The 24,251-nt window shown below is 49.1% G+C and overlaps 1 protein-coding gene across 1 annotated transcript in view; it reads left to right on the forward strand.

Annotated features, from left to right (window-relative positions):
* Window positions 1-24,251, forward strand: part of LOC147882325 (serine/threonine-protein kinase BSK1-like) — a 173,685-nt gene that overhangs the window by 72,721 nt on the left and 76,713 nt on the right. The window contains exon 6 of the mRNA XM_087400973.1: window positions 7,003-7,088. Coding sequence (XP_087257099.1) covers window positions 7,003-7,088 — 86 coding nt within the window. The remainder of the gene's footprint in view (window positions 1-7,002; window positions 7,089-24,251) is intronic.

Raw genomic sequence — 24,251 nt, forward strand, 5'->3', positions numbered from 1 at the left:
GCTAGCAGAATAAAGTGGACAGCCGGTTACTTACGGGTCTCTTGCAGCCATTACTTATTCCAGAAGGCAAATGGACTAACATTGCTATGGATTTCATCACAGGGTTGCCTTCCACAGAGCGGGGATGGGATGACATTTTTGTGGTGGTTGACAGAATGACAAAGCAGACCCATCTCATACCCACTAAGACCCGTTATTCAGCATCACAAGTTGCTTGGCAGTTCATCGAGCATGTTTTTAAGCAACATGGCTACCCTCGGGAGATTGTCAGCGCGAGAGATGCAAAATTTATGGGTCACTTTTGGCAGGAGTTATTACAGCAGTGGGTACTTCTCTTACACCTAGCATTGCTTACCACCCTAAGACGGATGGACAGTCAGAAAGGGTGAACAAATGGCAGGAGGAGTATTTGAGGCATTTCTGTCATGACACACAGAAGTCTTGGGATAAGTGGTTGGCACTCGCTGAATTTTGTTACAACAGTACCAAGCACATCTCTATTAGCATGAGCCCTTTCGAGGCTATGTATGGATGCACAGTGGGTATGCCATCTCTAGTTGGAGACATGGCTGTAAAAAATCAGCAAGCAAGAAATGACTTGGGGAGTATGGGTGCCCTTCTGCAACTGGCTAAAAAGAATATGCAGGATGCCCAAGCCAAGCAAAAGAAGTATGTGGATGAACACATGAGGTATTTGTCTTTTGAAGAAGGGGATTATGCGCACTTATGCCTCCCGCCTCCATAAGAACCGTTATGCCTCGCTGAAAGGTAACACCAACACGAAGCTTGCTCATAGGTATTACGGTCCCTACAAGATCATCTGCAAAGTTGGCGAGGTGGCATATGAGTTGGAGCTACCCAGGACCTCCAGGATTTATAATGTTTTCCATGTGTCCTTGCTGAAGCCACATGTCGGACAGCATGTCCAAGTCCTTCCTGAGCTACCACCTATGGATGAGGAGGGCCACATACTCTATGTTTTGGTGTGCATCATGGGTTTCAGGGATCACGTAACAAAGTCTACACCGAGGTGGCAGGTACTCCCTGAGGATGAGAACGCATGGCAGCTAGAGAGCATTGTCCAGGATAACCCCTATCTCCTACCGGGCTGATTATCAATTGCTGTTTGCTGCACCTATTTAACAGCCTGCATTTGAAATTTTGAGGGCAAAATTCTATGGGAAGGGATGGCTGTAATGAAGGGGAAAAAGAGGCCAAGTTAGAGGCCCTTTAGGGGGAAAATGTGGAGGGACTATATAAGCACTTTTTGATGTGACATCTAATCTTATCTACTCTCCCTTCCTCCTTCCTGCCTACGCTCACTCACTCTCTCTTTCTCTCTCCGCTACTCGCTCTCAATCTCTCCTCTCTTTCCTACCTCATTCTCTCTTCCTACCCCTTCTCCTCCCTTCTTCCCCTATCTCTCTCCCCTTCTGCTAGTCTATCCCCCTTTCTCTAAATCTGCCCCTACCCCTTTTCTACAAATGGGCTGGACCCCCCTAAAGGTTTTTATTCATGCAGAAAATCTGAGTACAAGAGTACAATTCAGCGCATGGGCTGCCTTGTAAGAAATCCTTTGTGAATCCATTGTACAAAGAGCTCACAGGCTCATACTTTCTTGGCAACATGCCACTTGTCCAAATTCTAGATCAACTCTAATTACATGCCTCAAAGGGCAAATTCTGGGGTCTTCATGGCACTAGGTCATGCGAACTGCTCCTGGTTGCTTGTTAGGCTCCATATTGCCTAGGCCTTCAATCCTTCTTGGTACCTACAATCATTAACTAAAGCGCACAACCATGACACCCATTAGTGGTCAATGCTTTGCATGCAAATAATAATATGTGGACTAATCCTAAGTCACTGTTGGTGCCCCCACCAACATAACATATAACAACTTCTTTGGTCGACTGAGGTCAACCCTCTTGATCATAATTAAGAGGCTTGACCGATAGTGGAAGTGCCTTAATTATGGCCAAGTCTCTCCAATCGAAGTTGGCACATCTTGGCTAACCGAAGTTAACCCTCTTGGTGTAAGAAAAATCTCGTTGACCGAAATCAGCACTGTGGTTCTTTGGTTAACCGTAGTTAACCATCTTGGCCTAAGCCAAGTCCTTCCACCCGGGTTATAGGCTTACTTAATTGGAGTTAAGTATCTTTGAGCGAGGTCAATACTTTGACTAATTAAAGATAACTTTTTGAACATAATTAAATAAATGAAAGACTCATTTATTATGATCAAATAAATGGTCAACTGGAACTTTGACTTCGGAGTATTTACAACTTCGTGACCTCTCTTGGCTTCTATTTAGTTGACCATTTATTTGATCAGGTAAGGCATTCGGTAACAAACCGATGTATATATTTTCGCATTGGTGTCATATTTGACGTTTTGACAGGTAAGGTATTCGGTAACAAACTGATGTATATCTTTTCGCATCGTTGGCCAAAAATAACACCTCTCTAATGCTTGAGTTGTAGCTGGAATTCCTCTATGCCCAGTATATGAAGGTGCATGGTATTCCTCCAAAATCTTTTGCCTCATCTCTTGGGTGCAGTCATCTTTCATTCGATACCCATCTTTCAGGGAATAGTGACTGGTGGACTGCCCCTCTTGCACTGGTTGCAAAATCTCACCAAAATCAGCATCATTGGCAAATTGCTCCCTCATGTCTTTCAGATACTCTATGATAACCAATAGTTACATTGTTCCCTTGGGGTCTTCGAGACAAGGCATCTGCCACTCTAATGTGAAAACGATACATTGATAGCATGTGTACCCATTCATGTGCTTCTCAGAGAGCTTAGTCTGAGTCAAGAAATATCTCAGACTTTGGTGATCAGTCTTTACTGTAAAGTCTGCACCCAAAAGATAATGCTTCCATGCATGGAGGGTCTGAATCCTAGCCAACAACTCTTTCTCATAGATTCCCAAATATCTCTCTGTCTCCCGAAGTCTCCTGCTCTCGTAGGCCACTACATGACCATTCTGATGCAATGCAACCTTAACACACTCCCCATAGGCATCACATAACACACTCCCCACAGGCATCACAATCCACATCAAATGGCTGATACAAATCATGAACTATCAGAATTCACTCTATGGCCAGCTTCTCTTTGAGTGTAGTGAATGCTTTATTTTGTGGAGTACCCCATTTGAAAGCTGCATTTTTCTTGGTTAGATTGTGAAGTGGAGCGGCTATATTTGCAAAATGCCTGATAAATCTTCTGTAGTAAGAACACATGCCTAGGAAACGACAGACTTCATGCACAGTCTTTAGCTGTGGCCATTTCTGAATGGCTTGGGTCTTTGTCGGATCCAGCCGTATCCCATCTTTGGATATTATGTCCCAAATAGTGGATCTCTTTCACTCTTCTTGCTACTTGCATAGAGCTGATGATTTCGCAGCTCTTGGGAAACAATAGCAAGATGTTCCTTATGCTCTTCTTTGGACTTATAGAAGGCAATGATGTCATCTAAGAAGGTTCTTTGGGCTAAATCTTCTGAGATGAAGTTGTCTGTAGAATTGGGATCAAATAGTATGAGCGGCTGTTGGTCTCTTATCTTGCCCCATGAAAGCAACAACTCTCTTTCCTTTGGATTTGTCACTTGGCCCAAAACGTTCGGAATTCCCCCTGCCATTGGTTTTTGCTGTCCTGGTGGCTTTCTCTGCTCCTTAGAACCCGAAGGTTTCTCAGGGCACTGGCAGCCACATGCCCTTCCTTTCCAAATGGCTATCTGCTCAGGGAAAATTTGAGGTTTACCTTTGAAGGCTTTTAACTGGATGGCTAACTATTTGGTTAAACTAACCAGACTAATTGGTTCTGGCTTGGTTAAGTGAACACACTGTTTAGTTTGTAATTGGAATTCTAACCAGGGTCAACTGACCAGGGTTAAGCTAGGCTAACAATCGGTTTGCCACCTCAGCAGTTGGTTGGCTGTCACGTCAGCATCTAGCTTATAGTGCCATGTCAGTAGCAATCTTCCATGTCAACAGATCTGCTGGCAGTGCCACGTGTAAGTGCCACATCACCAGGTCTACCTGTATGGACTGCCACGTCACCTCCACGAGTCAGCATGACACGTTAGTAGTACGGGCCACATGCCACATCATCACTTGCACGTGCTGCCACAACAGCCGACTGCCTTAATGCATCCTTGCGAAGGAACGTAACGAAAAGAGATCGCGTTGATCTTCGTCGAAGGACCACAAATTCGTCATGAAACCATGTCACTTGCTCTCTGCGATGGCGCTCACTTTGCGTGGCTTTCCTACGAATTGACGTCAATCCATTGATTATCCTTGCTAGCCCGTTTTGGACAGCGAACACCTATAATAGCACCATTGAATTTCACCTCAGCGTCTTGAAATTCCGTTGGAATTTTCGTGAATCTCTTATGTCGGCTGGAATGATGTAGTGCTTTTAACTTTTCAGCGTTCTAGAAGCGTGGATGCTCCCAAGGTCTTCATCGCTTCAGCTACTTGTGAAGTTCGTCCAACCAAAAAGGTGAGCGCAGGGACGGATGTTCTCGTGCCAGTCTTCATTCAAATCGTTGGCGATGGCAATCCCCTTTGCCCCTTCTTACAAACATGGATCTGTTCATAGCCACGTCCTACAATAGCTGACCTGCTATACGTGGCATTTCTCGCACATCGAATCTTGCTCAGTTACTATCGGCGGTGAACTCCTGGGTCGACACTACGTGAGAAGACAGTATAACCATGCTCTGATACCAATACCATCAGCGTCGAATTCTTATTCTCTAGTTGGCTGAGCAAAAATTCTTTGCTAAGAAATCACACACTCTCCCTCGCCCTCTCACACACAGCACTAGGGCCCAGGACACCAGTGGGCTGGACTTCCCTGAAGGTTTTTGTTCATTCAGAAAATCTGAGTACAAGAGTACAATTCAGCTCATGGGCTGCCCTGTAAGAAATCCTACATAAATCCATTTTACAAAGAGCTCACATGCTCATACTTTCTTGGCAACATGCCACTTGTCCAAATTCTAGATTAACTCTAATTACATGCCTCAAAGGGCAAATTTTGGGGTCTTCGTAGCACTGGGTCGCGCGAACTGCTCCTGGTCGCTTGTTAGGCTCCATATCGCATAGGCCTTCAATCCTTCTTGGTACCTACAATCATTAACTAAAGTGCACAACCATGGCACCCATTATTGGTCAATGCTTTGCATGCAAATAATAATCTGTGGACTAATCCTAGTTATTGTAGGCGTCCACACCAAGCAAACATGTGCACCTAACTTCTCTGGTTGACTGAGGTCAACCCTCTTGATCATAATTAAGAGGCTTGATTGACAGTGGATGCGCCTTAATTATGGCCACATTTCTCCAAATGAAGTTGGCACATCTTGGCTAACCGAAGTTAACCCTCTTGGCGTAAGCCAAGTCTCGTTGACCGAAGTCAACAATCTTTGACCGAAGTCAACACTGTGGTTCTTTGGTTAACCGTAGTTAACTAGGGCCTAAGCCAAGTCTTCCCAACCGGGGTTGCGCTTACTTAACCGGAGTCAAGTATCTTTGACCGAAGTAAATACTTAGACCAATTAAAGACATTTTTTTGAACATAATTAAATAAATGAAAGACTCATTTATTATGATCAAATAAATGGTCGATTGGAACTTTGACTTTGGAGTATTTACAACTTGAGTATTGGTGATCTTGGGAAGTCTTCCATTGCGGCGAGGTTTAGGCTGTAAGAAGCTAGCCCCGCTTATTCTAGCATTGAGGACCACACCATACTCCATTCTTCTCGTAGAGACTGGGTGTCTTCCTCTAGAAACTTCTCACAATGGAGAGTTAGTGAAGTATATCTATAAGGTCCATGATTGGAAATAGTCCATACTTGCCAAAACATTTTTTTCCCCTAACTGTACTCTCTTAAAATTGGGTTCAGTGCTTTTTGAAATGGTAGCTTAGCCCAATATCTTGCCAAGTCTATACAAAAGCAAGGTAAATTGCGCCATACCTAATGGGATACATCTATTGCATTTTAGTGCAGCTTGCCTCTCTCCTGTCTGCCCAAAGTGTAGGGGCATTTGGTTAGTGGACATTTGCCAATTGTGGTGGCTCTTAGAAATCGCAAACTGATTGAAACTGTAAACTGATGAAACTGCAAACTGATCTTGCCTCGTGGTATCTGCTGTCGTGGAGATAATATCCACCTAATCATGTTGTCAGTTGGTACGAAGCTCATACAATGTAACTAGATTTGTTTCCCATTTTAGGGTGTTATGTGTAGACTACCCATCCTATGTTGAGATGTCCAGTCATCTTGCTTCAGCCAAAATGGTGGCTGTTTTAGGTTCAAGCTGTCTCTGTCCTGCAGCCACTTCAGGTATGTCTTCTTGTTGCTTCCTACATAATGGAATCTTTGTTCTTTTCAACCCTTAGGACTCTCCCTGTGGAGATGGGCCTAGATATTCCTGGTGACTCTGCATATTTCAAATTTCATGTAAATGTTAGAAGTTGTAACATTAACATTTGTGACCAAAATGTAAAGTTCAAATAGCTTCTAATTTCATCTTGGGTGGCCAAGGTTGAAATAACTAGATTTATAGAAGTCTGCTTGTTGTCATGCCAGAGGTATGTCTTTCTACTTAAAGTGATGATCCTTCATAATCAGTGCACGAGCTCGGCCAGCACACATATTATGGATATTCTTAACAGGTCAAGGTGTCGTGATCAGACAGTTGTAGCGAAACCCTCTCATCCATAGGACATGCATTTTGTAATGAGTTATGGCTTTATGGCTCCTTACTTCATCTCAAAAAGTCATTGGTTCAAACATGAGTTGAGAAGCTAAAGTTTAAATTGTACTTGGGGTTGTGTTTTGTATTTTTCACGTGAATATTGCTAACAGCTACTCCATATTTAGGTGATCTTCTGTTTAGTTTTGGTTATCTCTGAATAGAAAATTAATGTGTGATGGCGCTGTTTGCCTTATGCCATATCTTTTGATCATACATCTTGCAGGAAGAGTGACTGCAGAAAGTGTCATTTTCAGTTTTGGTACAGTTCTACTGGACTTATTAAGTGGAAAGCACATCCCTCCAAGTCATGTAAGCACAATATTTGCTATTTGCTTGTGGTCAGAGTCTCTTTAGAAATGGCTGTTGTATCCAAATTGCAAATGGAAATACAAGCATATATATATATATATATATATATATATATATATATAGAGAGAGAGAGAGAGAGAGAGAGAGAGAGAGAGAGAGTTATATTAAAGTCCTCGGGAGGCCTCATGGGCCTGTGGGAGAAAGTGCAAAATATCAAAATGACTTACAACATCTGGATAGACCAGAGAGTCGAGGGGTGCATATGGCATCTCAGCTTGAAATTATTATAGCATAACTACTATATTCCAAATACTACCCTGAAATCGGTCTGAATAACATCAGTTTAAGACTGAGAGTCTTTGGGTCTAGGTTTGAAGTCTCGAATGAGTGCCTGCCCATCTCGATAAACTGTCCATTTGCCCTCTTTGCGTGCTTCCTTCACTTTGGTAAGTATCAAGTTCTTTTGCTTTTTGTTTGAGCTGAGTTGGAGTGAGCTCTTCAGATATCCTAACTCTAGTGCCCTTCAGCTTGTTGGCTTGTCTGAGAATCTTGGTTCTTGAAATCTTTTCTTTGAAGTAGACCTGTACTTGATTCCCTTTCTGGGTGATAAGGCCTATGTCCTTCTCATCCCATTCGATTTGTGGTATTGCCTTCTTGAGTTGGGTATACTTCTCTTCCTCGAGTGTATTCACCTTCCTCTCCAAAACAGTTAGTGCAATTGTCTTGCAATCCCCCAATGCGTAAGATCTTCTTGTTTCTTGCTATGACTCCCTGCTCTTGTACCTCTTCATATGGATCACATTTGTCAATCTTGTTATGCATTGTTGGTGTAATTGAGAGAGAGAGAGAGAGAGAGAGAGAGAGAGAGAGATTAATGTCCCTGGAAGGCCTCGCGGGCCTATGGGACAAAGTGCAAAACACACCAAAAGGGAAAAGAACTCATACAAGCCACAGAGGGCTGGAGCAAAGGGCGCGCTAAGGCCCTTGCTGAGTACTATGCTGAAAAAAAAAAGCTCAATAGCTCAAGCAAAATCAGGTACAAAATCTAACATGTGCTATGTGAAGTAGGCTGAGACGGGGGCTGGAACTTAGAAGCCGAAACTCGGCACCGTGGTGGCTCATCTATGAGCGGTGAAAATGTCTCGGATCTGCTCTCATGCTATGGTGGCGGAGGGGGATGTGGTCGTCTCAGGCGTCTCCTCGGAGGAAAGCTGTATCAGGTCTGACCTCAATAGAGGGTGCTCTGGTCCGTGTCGTGGGTGGCCTACGCACCACTCACTCAAAATTCTAGACTACCCACATATCGGCTAGCTCCTCCTCCATCCCATTGTATCCTAGAGTTGACTAAAAAACATAGAAATCTGTGACTTGCCGCTGTGTCTGGTCAGCATCTTGTGGTCTTTATGCCTCTTGCTGCTTTCTGATCTGTCATAGCAAGGTCTCCTTGTGTCGGCGTAGAGAAAGTCCTCCTCTGTCTCAATCACTCCCCGTGTGCATAGCATGCAGATCCGCTGCTCTTTGGGTGTGCGTGCTGCATTCCCTGTCTCAATCCTCGGCTGATGGGATGAAATCCACATCTGCCCAATAGCGATCCTCAGTGCAGGTGAGACTCCTTTGTCCTCGAGATACTGGGGTCCAATGATGAACCCCTCCTCCGAGACGCTCAAGAAGTGATTGCGGTAAGACTGGGTCTTGGTGGGGAGCTCTCGATCTCCCCCCCCCCCCCCCAAGTCTGAGATGTGTGTGAGTTGGAGGATACGGTTAATCTCATCTCACGGGATTGACTCAGGGTTAATCTCATCTCGCGGGATTGACTCAGGGGGTGCATCCATACTGTACAGAAAGGAAGGGAGCCTGTCCATCTGAATCCCGTGTTTGGCAAACCATGTGGATATAAGTGCATACCATGTGTCCGTTCCGCTCTCAGCTAATCTTCTGGATGACTCTAGGGTCAGCCTCTGTAGTCCCGTGGGGTAGGTCCCAAACTCTATGAATGAATGTCACTGTCTAGAAGATGGCATCAGTCTGTAGTGGTTTCATGGCGAATTGTGCCTGTACTATCTCATGAGGGACTGAGGGCTTGCTCTGAATCATCCTAGATCCCATGGTTTACTTGTAGCCGCTCAAATCTACTCCACCTTGCTATCGGTAGATCACAACCCTAGAAGGGTGCTGCATACATGGAAGTCAGTTGCACTAGCGTATTGAAGAGCCAACACTTCGCTGGTGGATCCTGAAAGTGCGCTTGAAAGCACTGTCTCTCCAATCGTGCCAAAGCACCTCGCCCCCATGTAAGTTGTGCATGGGCTACATGTGTCATAGTGTAATGGGGTCCTGTGAAGACTGCTCCCAAATATGTGTAGGACTGCACGATCTCCATTAGCTCATCTCAATAGGTGAAACTGAGTCGACGAAGCACTGCCTGTGAGGTGTTGAAGACCATAAACTTGGTCTTCCCAAGGTTGACTATTAGGTCTCTCTCTCTACAAAACACCTCTAGGACCTCTAGATGTCTCTGCAGCCCCTCCATTGAGGATGAGATAAGGACTATGTCGTTAGCGTATAGCAGTATCTGTATCATAAGATCGGCTAGTGGTGATCCTTGGCCTCCTAGGTGGTTTATGAAGGAAGTGATCTCATCAATGTAAAGCCCAAAAAGGGTCGGTGAGAGGGGGCAGCCGTATTGCACTCCAATCGTACTCTCGACCCAATCTGATAGACCACCTGGGGCACGAACTTTGCCTCCGATTGACTCATATAGGCCCATCACTCCCCATATTTGTGTCTCTGAGATTTGCATCTCCTGTAGTCTCGTGATCATGCGGGATCATGGGGCAGTGTCAAAAGCCTTCCGAAAGTCTACAAAGCATGTGTAGCCCTTCTGGTGCCTAGATCTCGCGTCCTTGATGATAGCCCTCAGAGTGAAGATGTGATCTAGGGTAGAATGCTGTCTCCGAAATCCTGCTTGCCCAGCCCCCGAGCCTTTGTATGATTGCTGAGCTCCCTCTCTAAAACTGATCCATAAATCTTGGCCAACGTATGGCCAATCATGAGGGTACGGTAGTCACGAGTCTCTATAGGGTCCCTAGCTTTCTGTATCGGCACAATAGTGGTGGTGCTCCAAGCAGGTGGGAAGCCGTGAAACTCTGCCCGGTTGAACATCTGTGCTAGGACCGGAGCTAGGACCTCCTATCTATGTGCAAAGTGCTCAGTCCGTAGGTCCTCATGGTCCTGCGGTCTTCGATTGTGTAATCGACGAAGCTCAGCTTGTATGTTAACAGGTGACAGGTAGTGGGATCGGGCATAGAGGACATATCCTGCAGTGTTTGCATCTGGGCATTATAGAGGGAGCATGCATATGTGCGCCATATATTTGGGTCAGTGATGGGAATAGGTGGCTGCCCTTCCAATTGAAACCCTCATCCAGTGGTCAGGTCTCCTCCTTTGAAGGATTTGACAATCTCATTCATCTTGCGACGTGTCAACCGTTGGAAGACCCTATGTGCCTCAGGTGACGCAAATCCCGCTCCTATGTGAGGTAGGCTCTCGCCTCTCTGCACTCGTCGTCGAACCAAGGATTTTGAGGCATCTTCCCATCTCAGAGCCGCATTTTTGCCGAAAAAACAGTGCTAATTATATAACTTCGAGAACAAGATACAAAAGGTCAGCTTGTAGCTGACGGGCTGCGTTCACAAATCGGACACAGCCCTAAAAGGTAACAAAATAAATCATTCTCTCACGGCGGGATAAGGCGAGTGTGAATGAACAGCCATCGGGGTGGTGAGTAGCGCCACCGAAGGCCCTGCGAAGTCTGCTCGAAGAAGAGGCCCTATGTGTCCCAAGCCCAGAGGAAGCGTCTCCGCTTCTCCCGACCGGACCGGGAATCTCCCTGAATCTGGTCCCACTGGCCTCTGAGGGTATGAATAATCTCGCTCCAAATATCAGTCATGATCTGGGCAGTTGGTAAGGAGGTGCCACCGAGGATCTGCGCGCAACGCGAGGTCCAAATGTGCCACCCTGCGATGCTGCTAATAATCTCCCAGACTGGCTGCCTCTCCTGAACTCCTGTATCAGCCTCTGCTAGGTGCTGCGGGATACCCTCGAGCGGCCCCCACGTTCCCTGTGTGATAAGGAAAGTGGGGTCCTACTGGCATGCCTCGAAAAAGTGATGTAGACCAGGTGCGGTGCTGCACCAACAGAACGCGCCCCAAGTGATCACACCTAGCTCCGGTGCTGCGCGAGTGAGAATCCCGAAAGTCCACCTCCACACTTCCTGGGCGCGAGTGCAGCTCCACAGGCAGTGTTTTGGTGACTCCTCAACCTCATGGCAGATCTGACAGCGTCCGTCCTGGCCTATCTGTCGCAACCAGCTCCCCACCGGAAGACCTTTGTGGGCAAGAAGCCACAGGAAGTAGGAGATCTTCCGCGGCCGCCAGCTCTCCCACAAGGCCTTCCAGAAGGCCTGCAAAAAGAATTTGGAAATACCCTGTGCATACCAGCTGGGCCGCTGGGTGGGGGGGCGGCTCTGCATCCTCCCAAGAACTTGCCTGCCCAAAGTCGTGCTGTAGGCAAAGGAGGTCGGCCCCTGTCCTGTCACAATCTCTGGCCAACTCCACTCTCCTGGGTCCCAATCAAGCTCTGACAAGGCCCGGCCCTCCCAGAGCCAGAGTCGCCAAAGCTGCATCTGATCCTGCTCCATGCTAGGATCGGTACGCCAGACCTTCCCCAAAAGGCCTACGACCCGAACCCTCTGCCATGGGAGTAGGGGGTCGATGAGCGCATCCTCTCTCCTGAGTCGTCCATCCCCCATAATCGCGAAGAAGGAAATAGAGGAGTCGTCCATACGTCCTGCGATCACCAGTGGGATGCCACGGGGGGTGAAATGTCCCAGCCAACGGTCGTCACCAGGCATGAGGATCTGAGGCTCAGGTGGAACCAACCAATCAGCTGGGATCGCGCCGTCGATCTCCGTGCGTCTCGCCTGGGCTCCACGTGCACCTCCAGCTGCGTCTGCGAGATCAGCCGTCTCCAAATGTCTGTACGTGTCCCTCCAAACTCGAAGGGACCGGGTTGGCCCCCTCATCCAGCCATCCCACCTGATATGTGATCTCTCCCCCAACTGAAGGCCCTCGGCATCTCTGACCTGATCATTCCAGATAAGCGGCTGGCGATCGAACTCCTCCTGACAGCGGGAAGGGGACTGAATGAGACTGAGGCGGAGCCGCCTCCAAACCATGAGGAGGCTACGAACGAGTGGGGAATGGGGCTGAGTGAGCGGGGCAGAAGTGAAGATCCACCTGAGGGACGAGAGCCACTCTCCACCTCGGCGAGGGACACAAGAACCGACTCCCTGCTGAAGTAACATCTTTCACGTCTGCCCCCCCGGGGTCAAACCGCGGATGACTAACTTGCCTAACAAGGCCTGACTCTGAAGCTCTGGATCGATGACCCCCAGGCCTCCCTCAGCCTGCGGAAGAATGACTGTCTGCCAAGCAACCCTGGCTCTGGTATCTCTGAGGCCATCCTCCCCGGACCAAAGGAAGTTCCGAACCAGCCTCCTAAGCTGTGCCACGCTGGATCTCGAGAAACACCAACAGGAAGCCACATACCAAGCCGTGGCAAGGAGGACTTGGTTGACTACCAAGGCACGACCTGCAAGGGAAAGCTTAGCAGTGCTCCAGAAAGCCAGCTTCCGTCGGATGGAATCTAGCACCGGGAGAAACTGCTGAGCTGGCGTGATGTCCAGGCCGACCTGAAAACCTAGGTATCTAGCTGTCTGTCCCCGTGGGATCCACCTGAAACCCAAAAACCTCCCCCACTGAGAACGCGCCCCGGGGTCTGTGAGAAAACCAACTGATTTGTTCCAGTTGATTTTCGCACCAGCAGCCGAACAGAAGACCTCCAGGGCCATCCTCACCCTCTCCAGCATCAACTCATCGTCCTGGACATACAGGGCTGTGTTATCCGCGTACTCCGAGTCCAAGAGCTCCGTGTCCTCCCGGAGGGGAAGGCGAACACCCCTGATCCCTGTAGACCTCGCCCAAAGGTAGTAAGTCATAGCCTCGGCGAAGAAGAGAAACAGGTAAGGAGCAAGGGGGCAGCCCTGACGCACTGATCTCTCCAAGCTAAAACGCTCACCCATCCTGCCTCCAATGATGACTCTGCTAGAAGCTGTCCTGTACAAAGCTGAAATACCCTGAATCCAACCTCCTGGGAAACCTAGCCGCTCCAGAGTCCCCTCCAGAAAGGACCAGTCCAAACGAGCGTAGGCCTTCTCAAAGTCGAGAAGTAAGATGGCAAGGTGTGATCCGCTGTGCTGAGCCCACTCCGCCGCCTCTGAAAAGGTGAAGACATTATCCAGGATACTGCGATCCTGGACAAAAAGCCTGTCTGAGTGTCATGAATGAGGTCTGGAAGTAGAGGCCGAACTCTGGCGCTGATCATCTTGGCGAGGATTTTGTAGGCAGTGGTAAGGAGAGTGATCGGTCGTTACTGACGGATCTCCTGTCTATCTCCTCCCTTCGGGATGAGGCAAATCAGTCCCGAGGAGAGGCTCTCTGGCATATAACCGCTGCTGAAAATCCTCTGAAGAGCTGATAGGAGGGGTTGATGGATCTGGTCCCAGAAGGAGGTGAAGAATGCCCGGGATAGCCCATCCTCACCTGGGCACTTCTGTCCATCGATGGCCATCAAGGCCTCCAGCATCTCATCCGTGGTAAACGGTGCCAACAACGTCGCCTGCATGCTAGGTTGGACCAAGGAAGGAGTGTGCCTCCACACCTCCTCACGGGCACGACGAGTACGAGGAGCAAGCGGCTCCTGCTGGAAAAGGGTCCTGTAGAAGTCGGTGGCCAACCCCAAGACCTCTCCCGGATCCGTAACGATGTGTCCCTCCGCTGTCCTGAGACTTCGAAGCTGATCACTTGCAGCTCTCTGGCCATGCGTCCTGAAGAACTCACTGCACATCCGGTCACCCTTCCGAGCCCAGAAGGAGAGAGAGGCGTGATAGGAAAACTCTGAGCGACGCTGGAGTGTCTCCTCAAGAAGGGCTCTGGCTCGAAGGGCCTGGATCCGAAGCTCCTCCGAGCCTGCGGATGCCTGCTGGAGTCGCTGAATGGAGGCGAGGTCCCTCCGAAGAGCTCTCTCTCTACCCCACCACTCCTGTCGAACCTGTAGGGCTGCGAGCTGGCAGATCTGGCTGGACTCCTGCAAAGCCTGCGCCACCGAATCAACCAGATCCGCGCACTCGCCCCAGTCTCTGTCCCAAAGACTGCAAATACTGCTGCGCACGTCCTCCCTCGAGAAAATGGAGTCGGGAATCCGGCATGAGCGGGGGGGAAGGGCCTGAGCTGCTGAATCTAATGATAAGAGCACAGGCGCATGGTCGGAAAGTGTCGTCCCTGGAACTATACCGGCCTTTCTGCCTCTGCTGATGGCCCAATCACTAACATAAAATCTATCCAGCCTCTCCAGGAGCCTGTCTCCTTCCCTGCGGAAGCCCCACGAGAAGTCCAAGCTCCTGTGCCAACGTTGAAAGGACAGGTCTCGCCAGCAGTCCCTTCCTCTTGTCGCAAATATAAAAGAGTCCCAAGCGGACTGCTCTGCCTGAGACATACCTGTAAACTCCGTTCCTCTGCCTTGCTGGTCCTCCAAGGTCTCCAGATTGTTGAAGTCACCTCCAACAATCCAGGAATCCATGTCTGGGAGAATCCCTGTAAGTGTCCTCCAGAAGGTGGCTCTACAACGGAGATCTGTGGGAGCATAAATGTTGAGGATTCCAACTCTGGAGCCCTCCAGTTCCAGGCCTACCCAAAGGGCACGACCTGGTATCAACGTGCCATGACCGAAAACTCCCTGGGCTAGCTGCTCTCCCACGGAAGTACAGACACCACCACTCCTCCCCAGTGCGCCGATCGAGGGCACCCAATAAGTGTGAGAGCGACCCGGGAGAATCTTCCGGCATCTACGGGAGTGAGCCGCCGAAAGCTTGTGCTCCTGGAGCAGAAGTACATCCAAACGACCAATCACTGCTGGCTGAAGTTCCTGTCTCAAAATGAGCTTCCTAGGACCACGGGTGCCAGAAGAGTGAAACCCGTTCACATTCCAGGATACGAGGTGTAGGCTCATGGTGAGGACTGGGAGGCTGCGAACAACTGTCTGCTTGCGGTCGAAGTCGAAGAAGAAGCTGACATTTCAGAGTGGAGGCGCTGGCGCTTATGGGAAGGTTTGGAGGGGGAAGCGGTGTCGTCCTGCCCGTCCTTCAACACCTTCAGCAAAGGCGAGAGGCCTTTGGTACCATGAACGAAGGCTTTCTCGAGCTAGCTCGAGATCTCTGAGGTGGACATCCCGTAGAAGGCACGGAGTTTCTGAGGAGTCCAGGCTCTGACATCTTGGGGGAGGGGCCAAGACAGGGGGGCCTGAGGATCACAATCAGTCTGAAGCGTTTGGCGGCGCAACGCCACCGCAGGCGCATGTCACCCTCGGACCACTGAGTCTCGAGAAGCTGCCCACCGGACGGGCCTATCCAGGAGCACACCTGAGCATGCGTCTGCTCCCTGAGAGCCTCCCAGACCGAGTCGTCTGTCCAGGTCTCGGTGCCGTCGCTAAGGAACGTGAAAGCAAAGCTAGGGCCATCCCTAGGGGCCAAGGCGGCTATCTTCCCATCCGCCCCTTTGCAAAGCAGGAAGATACTGATGTCGAGGCAAGCAGGGAAGGTCCCGAGGTCGGCCACATCCAAGTAGTCCCAGGGGCCAGATCTGTAAAAGTCGCGGGGGAGCTCTATCTCCTGAAGCTGAGGCCTGTCAGAGTCTGCCACTGAGGGGCTAGTGGACGGAGAAGCCTGCTCCGGTGGTGGTGTAGACTCAGGGTGTCCTGCCAGCGGAGGGGGGGGGGAGGAGGCTGGGGGATAGGCAGCTCAGACTCCTCAGGGGCGGCTAGCGGAGGAGGAGGAGGAGGGGGGGCGGGGCCTGCCCTCAGCTGAGGAACCGTCGGTGCAGCTAGCTCTGCGGGAGAGCTGAAAGAGGCAGGGGGGGGAGGGATGGGGCTGCATCTGGAGCTGGGGCTGAGAAGTAGGGGGAGAAGACTGAGGTGGACGAGGAGGGGGCTGAAGTTGCGGGTCGGGAGATATGGGGTGCAGTTGGGGGATGGGCTGGGGCTGAATGGGATGAGGCTGGGGAGAGGAAGAGAGGGGGACCTGAGGCTGTGGAGGGCGGGCTACCGTCGAAGAAGATGCTCTCCCATGTCCCTGGGGCGGCTGCCTGTCAGGTCTCTGAGGTGCAGCTGCAGGCTGGGTAACCTCTGCCTCCTTGCCTTTATCAGAAATCTTCTTGTTCTTTCCTCTTTTCCTTCTAACCTCAGTCCAGCCGCCAGCTATCTCTGGTCCGGGCTCCGGCTGCCTCTGCTCCTCCTGGCGTGGCTGCCCGGAGGGGGGGGCGGGGGCGGAGAGGGGGGGGCGGGGGAGGCCGAGAAGAGCTGGCGAAGCGTGGGCAAAGAGCCGCCAGGTGCCCAAAGCCGTGACACCTCAGACACTGTCCTGGCTGTCCGGTGACTACCATGCTCTGGGTGATGCTGCCGGCACCTGTCACGATCTCGATCACTGCCGGGAGAGTCGCAGGATCCGCCACAGCCACACGGACTCGGGGGGCTCCTGCCGTAGTCACCGCATCGGCGAAAGTATCGTGCATAACCCAGCCAAAGTGGGAGCCCAGGTCCCTAACAATCGGCCGCAGCTCAGCAGCAAGACCAGGAAAAACTAGCGTCACTGGATGGCAAGGTATACGGAACCGAGCATCAAATCTGCTGCGCTGAATCCACGATACCACGGGACTATCATGATAATCTTTCCATCCACTGACGTGGGGGAGCCAGCAATCAGGTTGCTCGCAGCTTTCGCATTGGAGAGTTTAAGCCAGAAGATGCCCCTTCCCATAAGGGCCACCTCCTCAATATGGCCATCCTCTAGCATGAGAGTGGACTGGAGCCAGTCCCTGATGGCTGATTTGGAGGGGGAATGTCCAATGACTTTGCCATAGACAGAGGTAAGGGCAAAGTCATTGGCAACCTTTTGAACCCGAGATGATTGTTGCTCTGTCAGGATGACGCGGTAGGCATCTGGAGAGGGAGGGACCGTCTGGGCCTCCGGTTTCGGGCAGGGAGCCGCCATACCGCCAAGACAAACTGCGAGGCTTCCGATGAGGAAGAGGCTGCCACCCAAAAAGGGGGGGGTAGAAGCGGGAGGGTGGAGCCTGGGTGTGGCGGGAACGGAGGTGGCGCGGGGTGGAGGAGTGGAGGCGGGGAACGGGTGAGGTGGGGAGGCGGGAGCGGAAGCGGGGGCGGGGGAGAGGCGGAGTGGGGCGAGAGGACGAACGGGGGGCGGGGGGAAGGGTGGGACGGAGGGGCGGGGTGGAGCGAATGGACGGGGGGGGCGGGGGTGAAGGCGGGAGGGGAAGGGGGGGGTGGAACGGAAGGGCGGAGAGGCGAGAGGGGGCGGGGGCGGAAGGCAAGGGGTGAGGGGGCGGAATGGGAGGCGGGGGGTGAGCGGAGCAGTAGAGGGGCGGGGTGGAGCGAAGGGGTAGCGGGGTGGAGCGGAAGGGGTAGCGGGGCGGGGGTGAGCGGAGCGGTAGCGGGGGCGGGGGTGGAGCATGGCGAGGGGGGGCGGAGCGAGGCGGGGGTGAGGCGGGGAGTGAGGGGTGAGGGGGGGGGGGCTGCGGTGAGGGGGGGGAGAGACGGAGGTGCGAGGGGGGGGTGAGGACAGAGGGCAGGGGTGAGGCGGAGGTGGGGCGGGTGTGGCGAGGGAGGGCGCGGTGGCAGCGGCGGGTGAGGGGAGGTGAGGGCGGAGGGGTAGGGGCGGGAGAGGGCGAGGCAAGGAGGGGCTAGGGGGAGGTAGAGGTACGGAGGGGGAGGGGAAGCTTGCAGGAGCTCACGTTCACTATGGCTCTCACATCAGAGTGCTCTCGCACTGATTGCCATCTCAGAGCCGCATGGATTGGGTCGTGGGAAAGGATATGGTAGTGGCATCCTATACCACTGAGACAAGGGTGTCGGAGGCGTCGGCAAGGTCTATATCATCTCCAAGTAGGGTCGGGAGCTCCCTAGGGTCTCTCTATGTCATCGCATCTCCATCAGATACAGGCCAACCTAGACTTGCTCCTGAAAGTGAATTAGTCGGAGAGAGGCCTAAAACCGTGTCCCTCTACTGCTTGAGGGCGACAGTCGAGAGACTGGAGTGCTTCCGCTAGATTTGGCCGGCATGCAACTTTTACACCATGTCCGCGAGGGGTATTCGTCGGGTATAGGGACCACCACCATAATTGCTAGCTCCTGTTTTGGAATCTCTATAGGCGAGGTCCGAAAACGGTTGTTGTCCTTGTAACTCGGCAACCTGTCCGGTTTCTTGTTTTTATTGATAGCTCTTTGTGGAAGCTGGTTGTATGGTTTTTCGAAGCATTAATAGAATTTACCTTTCGTTGGGAAAAAAAACTGCGCCCCTTCTGAAAGAGATAGTGGTATTGTACTTGAATCTCATAATAAACTGAGCAAATACATGGGAAATGCTCCTTCCCTCAACGTGCATAGCTTGTAGATCCATTGCTCTCTAGGTGTACTTGTGACTCTCCCTGCCTTAAGCCTCAGCTGATGTGACGAGACCTGCATCTGTCCAATGGTGGAGTCTGACAATCATTCCATCCTTTGATACTCTCAAGAATTGGTCGTGGTATAACTGGATCTTGTTCTGGTCTCTTCTCCCCCCTGTGTGTGACGTATGGAGCTGGAGTAGGTCCAACCGCATAATGCGGTTGATCTCATTCTGCAGGACCAAGGGGTCAAGGGCATCCAAGATACAGTGAAAGGGGGGGAGACGGTCTATTTGAATGCCATGTACTTGTCAATACACCCATCTGGCTTTCGCTTTACCTTGAAAACCATTTGGTACTTATGGCATTCTTCCCTAGTGGCAAATCCAAGTCTGATTCGTATCAATGGACTGCAACTTATCCTTCATGGCATTCATCCAATGCACATTGTCTTGAGCCTCCTTAAAAGCGTCTGGCTCTTCTTCATCCAAAAGTGCACCTATAAAAACTGAATCCACAAAATGTGATCCCTTTGCTTGTCTGGATGCACTACCAGTTCTTCTAGGCAAAGGAGCATCAAGCCTACTCTCCTTGAGAGTTTGGAGCAACCAACGAGGAACTGATTTTGCTGCGTGTATATCTGTCCTTTCCTGGCTGATGGCATCTTCCACTTCTTGTGGTGGAACTAAATTAGCTTGAGGCTGAATCGGGGCATGTGGAACAAGAGGAGCTTGCTGTAAAATCTGATTTTCAGTAGGGATATCAGCTCTAGAACCCAATGCAATGGGTAGCTATCTATCACACAAAATCTTGTTTACTCCTAGCTTACATCGAATCACGGGCGCTAACAGGTAGAATCACCTCCCAACCAAATCTCGGTGGTAGTAGTCAGCTTTCTTTTCTTCCTTAGAATCGTTACGTGAAGCTCTTGCTTACACAATTCCACCAAGCCCCAAAATTCCCTAGATGGATCTAGTATGCCACATGCCTTTATTTTAGGGTCCATCCTTAATGCATCATTTACCCCTCTCTTGGGATATCATTAAAACTATTTGCCCCTTGGCATATTTCATGCATTTAGGTCCCTTAGCCTTAGATCCACCTAGTCGAGTGCCATGTCACCCTCACCAAGGACCTTGATCTTTATTTCTTTTTGATCATTTACATGAAGCCCAAACAAATATAATACAAACATTGATCCTTGAAAGGAAAATGTCGATTGACCCTTCCGAGGTCATGTTACCTCGACTTGAGCGTAACATTCCTTCCTACTTCAGGCATTAGCGTCCTCAATGATAAAGTCTGGGAACACTCTGTGTAACTGGTATACGGATTCCCAGGTAGCTTCTGATAGAGGTAGACCAGGCCATGCAACCAACACCGTGCGTATCTTCCGATTGCGTACTTGCATTGTTCCTCGGTCTAGGATTCTTGTTGGTTTCCGTCTTGCATTATCCTCTATCTCCTGAAACAAAACAACACCTTCGATTAGTGAGTCGCCTGTATGCAAAAATTTCTTTAAGCGAGAAACATGAAACACTGGGTGCACCTTACAACCCTGTGGCAATTCTAATTTATAGGCTACCTTGCCTATTCTTTTTAGAATTAACCATGGCCCATAATATCGAGGTGATAACTTAGCACACTCTCCTGCGGTCAAAGATGTAGAGTGCGAAGGAACTCTGAGAAAAACTTTTTCTCCTTCCTTAAATTCTCTAGCGGATCGGTTTTCATCCACATACGCCTTAGCTCTATCCATAGCTTGGCGGATGTTAGCTCTCGCAAGTGCTAGCATCTCCCGCATTTGGATCACAATGTTCGCGGCACTAGGCACTTTTTGAGGTACTCCAACTATAGTTGGATTCGCTGGTCTATAATCATAGTTCAACTCAAATGGACTGAGCCCTGTAGTGGAATGTTTTCTACCATTGTAGGCAAATTCTAACAATGGCAACCACTTGTCCCATGTATGTTGCCTCAATGACACATATGCTCTAAGCATATCCTCTAACATTTGGTTGATTCTTTCCGTCTGACCATCCGTTTCTGGACGATCCCCACTACTCAAGTTAGTCCTTAGTGTCTCAAACACCGCAGTCCAAAAATGATCGGTAAATTTGACATCCCTGTCTGACACTATGGATTTGGGTAATCCATGCAAACGAAATATATGTCTAATAAACAAATCCGCCACTTGCGGGGCACTAACAGACTCTCTAGTTGGAATGAAGTGAGCCATCTTGGTAAGACGATCAACCACCACAAGGATAGAATTATATCCACCTTGTGTCGTAGGAAGACCTACAATAAAGTCCATGGAAATGCTCTCCCACCTACCTAGTGGTTTCTCCAAGGGCTGTAAAAGTCCGAGTGGCTTCACCCGCTCTGCCTTACTTACTTGACACGAAAAACGTGTCACATATTCATGAATATGCTTTCTCATTTTTGGCCAAAAGAAATCTCGCTTCACGAGATCATATGTCTTCTCGACTCCTGGATGTCCCGCATATGGGCTATCATGGCATTGTTGAATGACTCTCTGCCTGAGATCATTCTGATTAGGTACTACTACCTTGCCATTTCTTTTCAGCATACCATCCCTTATGGCATATCTTGCATAAGTTTGGCCTTTACTGGATGCCAGGTCATCCTTTTCCCCGGGTTTGAACACATGAGCCTTAGGCCAAAGGCTTTGGACGAACTCGTCCACCTTTTGAGTTTCTTTAATCTCGGTCATTAGAGCACTCTCTAATATCGTGAAACTCATATTATGCATAATGCGTGACAACGCATTAGTAACTTTATTATCCTTTCCTCTTCAGTACCGAATCGTCAAATTAAACTCCTGCATGAGTTTTGCCCACCTAGCTTGGCGGTCTCTCAAGTCAGGTTGTTTACAAAAATGTTTCAGAGTATCATGATCAACATCAACTTAAAACTCTGATCCATACAAATAATGTCTCCATGTTTTCAAAGCATGGACAACATCATATAACTCTAATTCATGAGTTGGCCAATTTTGTTGAGAGGGAGAAAGCTTCTTGCTTTCAAAGGCTACTGGCCTTCCCTCTTGGAGAAGAACTGCTCCTACCGCAATGCCACTTGCATCGGTTTCAAGGAAAAACGGTTTCTGGGGATCAACTATTTTTAACACCGGTCCTGAGACCACAGCTTGTTTCACGGCGTTAAAACTTTCTTGTTGATTCTGTCCCCATATAAAAGGTACTTTATTTGAGGTCAGATCAGTCAATGGCGATACTATTTCGGAATATCCTTTGATATGCCTTCGATAAAATTGGACAAATCCCAAGAATGATCGCAAAGCGGCCAAACTCTGAGGGATTGGCCAAGTGAGTATCGCAGCCACTTTCTTTGGATCCATTTCTACCCCCTCAGGAATAATTATGAATCCTAAATATTCAAGTCTTACCATATACAGTATAGTTTTCTTTTTATTTACATAAAGACTAGCTTTCCTCAAAGTATTAAACACTATTCTTAAGTGTTCATGATGCTCAGTAATACTTTTACTGAATACCAAAATATTGTCAATAAAGTGTACTACAAACTTTTCGATATACGGACGTAGTAAATCGTTCATAAGCATGACGAATGTAGCTGGAGCATTGGTAAGTCCAAAGGGCATTACCAAAAACTCATAATGTCCAAACCTGCTTCTAAAAGCGGTTTTATGTACATCCTTGGCTCTAATACGGATCTGATGGTAGCCACATTTAAGATCTATCTTACTAAAAATTAAGGCTCCATGTAATGCATCTAGCAAATCATCGATCCGAGCCATCGGATACCTGTAAGGTTCAACGACCTTAACCAACGTGTCTCCTGTCAATCGAGTTGTTCTACGCAGCCCCAACGTTGATGAGCTATTGCGAACTAAGAAGAGCATGAAATAACTCAAACGCCAAGGCAAACAAACGAGCATATACTCCAACAACACTTAGAAGGCATAGAGAACCCCCTGGTCATCCATCTAGCATAGAGAGATCAAGTTGTTCCTGCTGTGGTTCAGCTACACCTTCCTTGGAGACCCATTTTGCATTTATAAGCTGTCTTGCTTAGCTAATGTGGCCAACGACCTTAAGGTTCAACGACCTTAACCAACGTGTCCCCTGTCAATCGAGTTGTTCTACGCAGCCCCAACGTTGATGAGCTATTGCGAACTAAGAAGAGCATGATCATTTATCATGTTCGCAAGTCTCTTCATTTCCATGACTTTGCAAAATCCACAGCACTACGTTTTTTTTTTCTCTCACCCAGCATCGATAACGTTGAAGGACCTCCACGTAACACAGATATCAAAAGCCAGAGTTCCTTTAAGTGGTTCGTCGTGGATGTCTAGATCAGTTCCATGGCCCTAAGCTAGCTGCAAGATGACGAACGGAATCACAGTAATTGTAATACTAGCCCATGCTCACAGGCTTCTGTAATCCCGTCTTCCACATCTTCCCTCAACAACGAAAGATACCGAATTATTACGGTCAGCTAGTCCTACAGGTAATAATCCGTAAACGAACGTGTGCGCCGCTCTTAGCCTTTTCTCTGAATCGTAATATAAGCTCCCCGCTCCTTTATTGTCTTTCCGGTGGTAGCACGCTAAGGCTTAGCGAAGAGATGATAAATATCACATGAAATCTTGTTTACTCCTAGCTTACATCGAATCACAGGCGCTGGCACGTACAATCACCTCCCAACCAAATCTCGATGGTAGTAGTCAGCTTTCTTTTCTTCCTTAGAATCGTTACATGAAGCTCTTGCTCACACAATTCAACCAAGCCCCAAAATTCCCTAGATGGATCTAGTATGCCACATGCCTTCATTTTAGGGTCCTTCCTTAATGCATCATTTACCCCTCTCTTGGGATATCATTAAAACTATTTGCCCTTTGGCACATTTCATGCATTTAGGTCCCTTAGCCTTAGATCCACCTAGTCTAGTGCCATGTCACCCTCACCAAGGACCTTGACCTTTATTCCTTTTTGATCATTTACATGAAGCCCAAACAAATATAATACAAACATTGATCCTTGAAAAGAAAATGTTGACTGACCCTTCCGAGGTCATGTTACCTCGACTTGAGCGTAACACTATCCCTCAAAAACATCATCTGAGATGGAAGAAGCTGGAAGATTAAATTCAGCATGTGTATGCGCTGAATTTTCAGAAAAGATTACATCTTTGCTAACAAAAATCTTGCGAGAAGCAGGATTGTAGAGACGGTAACCTTTGCTCTCGGCACTATACCCAACAAATATGCACTTAATTGCCTTGTCGGACAGCTTATGTTGAAACTCAACAGGCACATGAGCATAGGCAAGACATCCAAAGACACGACAATGATCCGCTGAAGGCTTTTTGCCATGCCAAACTTCATAAGGAGTTTTTGTTGTCAAAGCCGTAGTGGGAGCCAAAATGATCCACTGAAGGCTTTCTGCCATGCCAAACTTCATAAGGAGTTTTTGCTCTCAAAGCCTTCAAGCCAAAACCGGTGAGGCAACTTTTTGCTTGTAAGCATGCATCTATCCATCTCCATAAGAGTTCGATTTTTTCGCTCAGCTTTGCGATTTTGTTG

Source organism: Dipteris shenzhenensis, chromosome 29 (assembly GCF_047967505.1).
Source record: "Dipteris shenzhenensis isolate YYH24624 ecotype China chromosome 29, Dip_SZ_1.0, whole genome shotgun sequence".
NCBI classification, from domain to species: domain Eukaryota; kingdom Viridiplantae; phylum Streptophyta; class Polypodiopsida; order Gleicheniales; family Dipteridaceae; genus Dipteris; species Dipteris shenzhenensis.